Source organism: Camellia sinensis, chromosome 9, assembly GCF_055761805.1.
Source record: "Camellia sinensis isolate YWXY chromosome 9, ASM5576180v1, whole genome shotgun sequence".
NCBI lineage: Eukaryota > Viridiplantae > Streptophyta > Magnoliopsida > Ericales > Theaceae > Camellia > Camellia sinensis.
Genome location: NC_138969.1, coordinates 166365886 through 166369854, shown reverse-complemented (window position 1 = coordinate 166369854; position 3969 = coordinate 166365886). Strand labels below are relative to the sequence as shown.

General features: G+C 36.9%; 1 protein-coding gene and 1 pseudogene across 1 annotated transcript; both read right to left on the bottom strand.

The window, feature by feature from the left end:
• Positions 1–465: 465 nt before the first annotated feature.
• Positions 466–1595, bottom strand: LOC114269102 (G-type lectin S-receptor-like serine/threonine-protein kinase At1g61370 pseudogene; annotated as a pseudogene).
• LOC114269093 (G-type lectin S-receptor-like serine/threonine-protein kinase SD1-29) lies at positions 489–3709 on the bottom strand. Its single transcript, XM_082887949.1, has 3 exons — positions 2388–3709; positions 1389–2211; positions 489–1288 (listed from the first exon to the last, which is right to left on the bottom strand). The coding sequence occupies exons 1-2, from the start codon at positions 2938–2940 to the stop codon at positions 2042–2044; spliced, it is 723 nt and encodes a 240-aa protein (XP_082744075.1). The 5' UTR covers positions 2941–3709; the 3' UTR covers positions 489–1288; positions 1389–2041.
• Positions 3710–3969: the final 260 nt, after the last annotated feature.

The window sequence follows — 3969 nt, the reverse complement described above, 5'->3', positions numbered from 1 at the left end:
GTAATTTTACACCTTGCAGGACTTTGTTGTAGAATAATTAAGAAGCAAACGTGAAAGGGTTTTCATTGGCAATTAAAAGTAAAGGTGTTGTTCATGCTATATGACATTCCCATGGTCCTGCTGTAACTTATTCAAATGTTGTTGAATAGACTGGAACATACTCCATTGCCTTTTCACTAGATGAGGCACCTAGAGGATGAACAAAAATAATACTTATCTAATGAAGTCAAAATAATCTAGTAACTAGTCTATTTGTAACTCTAGTCTCCGTCCCAATCCAAGAAATATAATTTTAGCCCATTTGCAAAGCAGTAAGCCTTTTGTGATCCCTATTAGTGGTTACTTCCATTATACTTTCATTTGTAATATTTCAAACATAAAATGTTCCATGTCATACATCACTTCATAAGTAGGGAAAATAATTGGAAAAGATGAGCAGAATCTATTGAAGAAAAGAAAGGATCCTTACAATGTTCCAACCACCCTGTGAGTGTTTGGTAGCTCCTGTGTCACTCGGAAAGTCCTTGCTAACCCAAAGTCAAAAATTTTTGGATTCATGTCATCATCCAAGAGAATATTGCTGGTCTTCAAATCTCTGTGAATAACCCTTAAACAAGAATCACGATGGAGATAAAGAAGCCATCTGGCAATACCCTGAACAATGTGGAAGCGTTTAGCCCAATCAAGCCACACCCTTTTCGTTTCATCTAACCAGAAGTATGACAGTTAAAAAGAAGCATTCATCTAGATCAATCCTTTCCATACATTATACCACCAATTTATAAGAGAACAAAGACGAAAACAAGTCTTAAAATTTCTTTCCTCAGTTCTAGACATAGTTGTAGTAACAATATCGAATGAGCTATGAAAAATTTACATGAAGAAAGATGAGAAGATTGTAAATTTTGATGTTTGATTTTCTTTTTCATTTTTTAACTGACGCATTCTCTACAATGTGCTTTCATTTTTTTTAAAAAAATTATGTTTGAGTAAGAGTGGAAATAAAATGTGCCCAGTTAAAATAGTTATTTAGGGAATATTTCACGTATGGTTCACTCCTACTTGAAACTGAGTTAATCTCGTTACGTTTTTTATGGAAAAACATAGGGAGATTAGTCAAGATAATGTACAATATTCCAAATGGTATTGTCAATCTATATAGATTGACAAGATTCCTATGCTGCAGTTTGGAGATCAATACGATCTCATTCTTGAACTCTTCTGCGCCTTGTCCTGAATGCCTTGAAAGTCTTTTCACTGCCACTTCTTGCCCATCTTCTAGCTTCCCCTGTGGTCCACAATGTTTATTAGTTATTCAATGGGAAGATGGTACTTGTCCATGTAGTCAGTGTCATAATTCATGTACTCATAGAAAAGAATAAAATTACCTTATAAACTGGTCCAAATCCTCCTTCCCCAAGTTTGTTTGTTCAGCTGAAGTTGTTAGTAGCGACTTTTATTTTATCAAAGTCAATCATTGGTAGCTCTGATGGCTCCCAATGTATGACATGGTCTTGCAAGGTGTCCTTTCTATCAACCACATCAAAGTGCTTCATCCTCTTTTTTCTCTTTACTGATGTTAAATATCGAACCATAGTCCATAGAACAGAAAATTATTTAGATTTCTCATAGTGCTTCATCCTCCAATTTATGACATAGCAGCTGATAAGAGATTATTTTCTTTTTTCTATGCTATTTTTGTGTTGGCAGCTTAAATTTTTTTTAAAATTTTCTTCCTGTTGTTTCTCAGATTACAGTGCCTTAAAAATTATAAAATTTGCAGTTTATTGAACTAAAAGATTCTGTCAAATAATCTGAATGTTAAGAGAGCAGAATTTTGTATTTTTTACAGAAAATAAATGAAAATGAAATGGAAATCATTATTGAAAATTACTTCAAACTAATCTTGTGACAAGAAGGATAAGTAGTAACGAGCCCTTATAATTTTAGTGAAATGGAAATCATCATTTTACTTTGAGAGGAAAGAGAAAAATGATGGCCATGACAAATTAGTTTCAGAAGAAAATACCCATCTCAAAAATTAAAACATTATTGAAGCGTTCATGTACATGATGTAAAAAAAAAAAAACCCATTCTTACCTCTTTGATTTGCTCTCCACCTGTGCAAACCACACATGAAGGCACCCAACAAGACAACCCCAGAAATTGTTGCAAAGACGATGATGAATTTTTCATATTTCTTATCTTTTTCTGAGAAAAAAGAAAAAAAAGAAAATGACGAATAAAACATTAAAGAAGATACTAAATATAAAAAAATGTTTTCTACACATAATATTTTCTAAAAAACGTTTAGGAAAATGCTTTCCACCGAAATAAACAGAGCATACTAATCTGAAGATATTAAAGCCCAACACAATTAACTTTACCCAGATCCGAATAGGCCAGGTGAAGGAAGAGGTAGCTTCCAGCATATGGAAACTGCTGAACATCCATGAGGCCTCCAGACCAAACCATACACCCAATTCCAGTCACATATGCGTATGCCACACAGGAACAGTTGCTCAAGCACCATTGCGGGCAACCTGAGGAATCCTCATTGTATAAATAGTCATAATGAGCCGGCAGCTTCATCTCGCTCTGCTTCCTAAACCCATCCATTTTAGCTTTTCCTGATCCTAAGCTGCTAATGTTCTTTTGACATAGTAGCTCAGTTTTTCTCACACACTCACCTGTCCAATTTCCTTCCATCCACTCCTCAGTTGCCTGGGGGACAAACCCATCCAAGCATTGACAAATTGGAGATCTATCATAATTGCAAAGCCCAAAAGGTCCACAAACCTCATAAACATCACATGAATTCTCCGGTTCCACCCAACAGAGAAACCAGTTCTTTACATTTTCCTCCCAGTGCATTATCTTCAAATTTCCTGCTGGTGTTATGAACATAATTTTGACATAAGAGGTGTTATAAATGTCCATTGTGAGATACTCAATTCCCTGCTGTTTATCAGGTAGGAGGTTGAATCCATTGGCATAGCCCTGGTCAGTGTGCCGGATCCCTATGAACTTCGATCCATCCCATGGACCACTTCTCCAGTACGGCCTGGAACCATTCCAAGTGAAATCTTGTGGTGGTGTGTCCAGTGAAAACCCGGTAACAAAGTTTCCAGGTGATGGGTCCTCTTCGGTCTTTCAGGAAGAGAAGAAGCGTTTCTCTCCTGTTTTGGTGTTCAGTCCATCATGCCCAAAAAGAAAGTGTCACCTTAATAGGTAATGCTCTCCCACAAGGTCAATCCAGAGACATTATCTTTAAGAGCAAAGTCTCCCTTGTCCGAAAGCACTGCAATTGAGTTGTTGGACTGGACAGAAACATTTGCTGACCAGACGGTGTTCCTCATGCCATCGAGTAGCCTCAGATTTCCATCTGTACCAATTGTTAGACTTGAGGCAGAGTCTGTTGATGAAAATGGATTCTCTCTGTTTAGCACCCACACAACTTTGCGAACAGGTATTGGTTTGTGGAAGTACCATATCCCAATATACTGCTTACCAGAATTACCGGGAATGAAGAAGCCTAACTTGAAGACTTGGCCAGAGGAGATGAGAGTTTGTCCTATTGAGATTTGTTGTGATTGAGTAAAAGTATCAGTTGCAGAGCAGTATTGTGATGGAAAAGTGAAGAAGACAAACAAGAGGAATGAGAATGAAAGAAAAGAACTAGGACTTTTACATTGGACACCCATCTTGTGCAGCCTTGCTGAGTGCTGCTTTGTTTTAAAGGTGTCCTGGAGTGGTTAAATAGCTTCGGGCCCAAGGATATGGTTGGTGGAATAGTCATGGGGTGATTTCCACACCTTGACTTACCTTTATGCTCACAATTCTTTCATTTCATTGACATTATGACAGTCAAAATGTCTCTATCAGCGGACTAAAAACTGAGAACTTGTTGCACTAATATAAGAAAAGAATGTGGTATAAAACCCGAGTGCAGTGAATTTTATAATATAT

Excerpts from the sequence above, each read along its gene's own strand:
- LOC114269093 (XM_082887949.1), bottom strand. The coding sequence starts at position 2,940 with ATGGACATTTATAACACCTCTTATGTCAAAATTATGTTCATAACACCA. Across the intron at positions 2,212-2,387 it reads CCTGGCCTATTCGGATCTGG|AAAAAGATAAGAAATATGAA; the intron begins GTAAAGTTAATT and ends CTTTTTTCTCAG.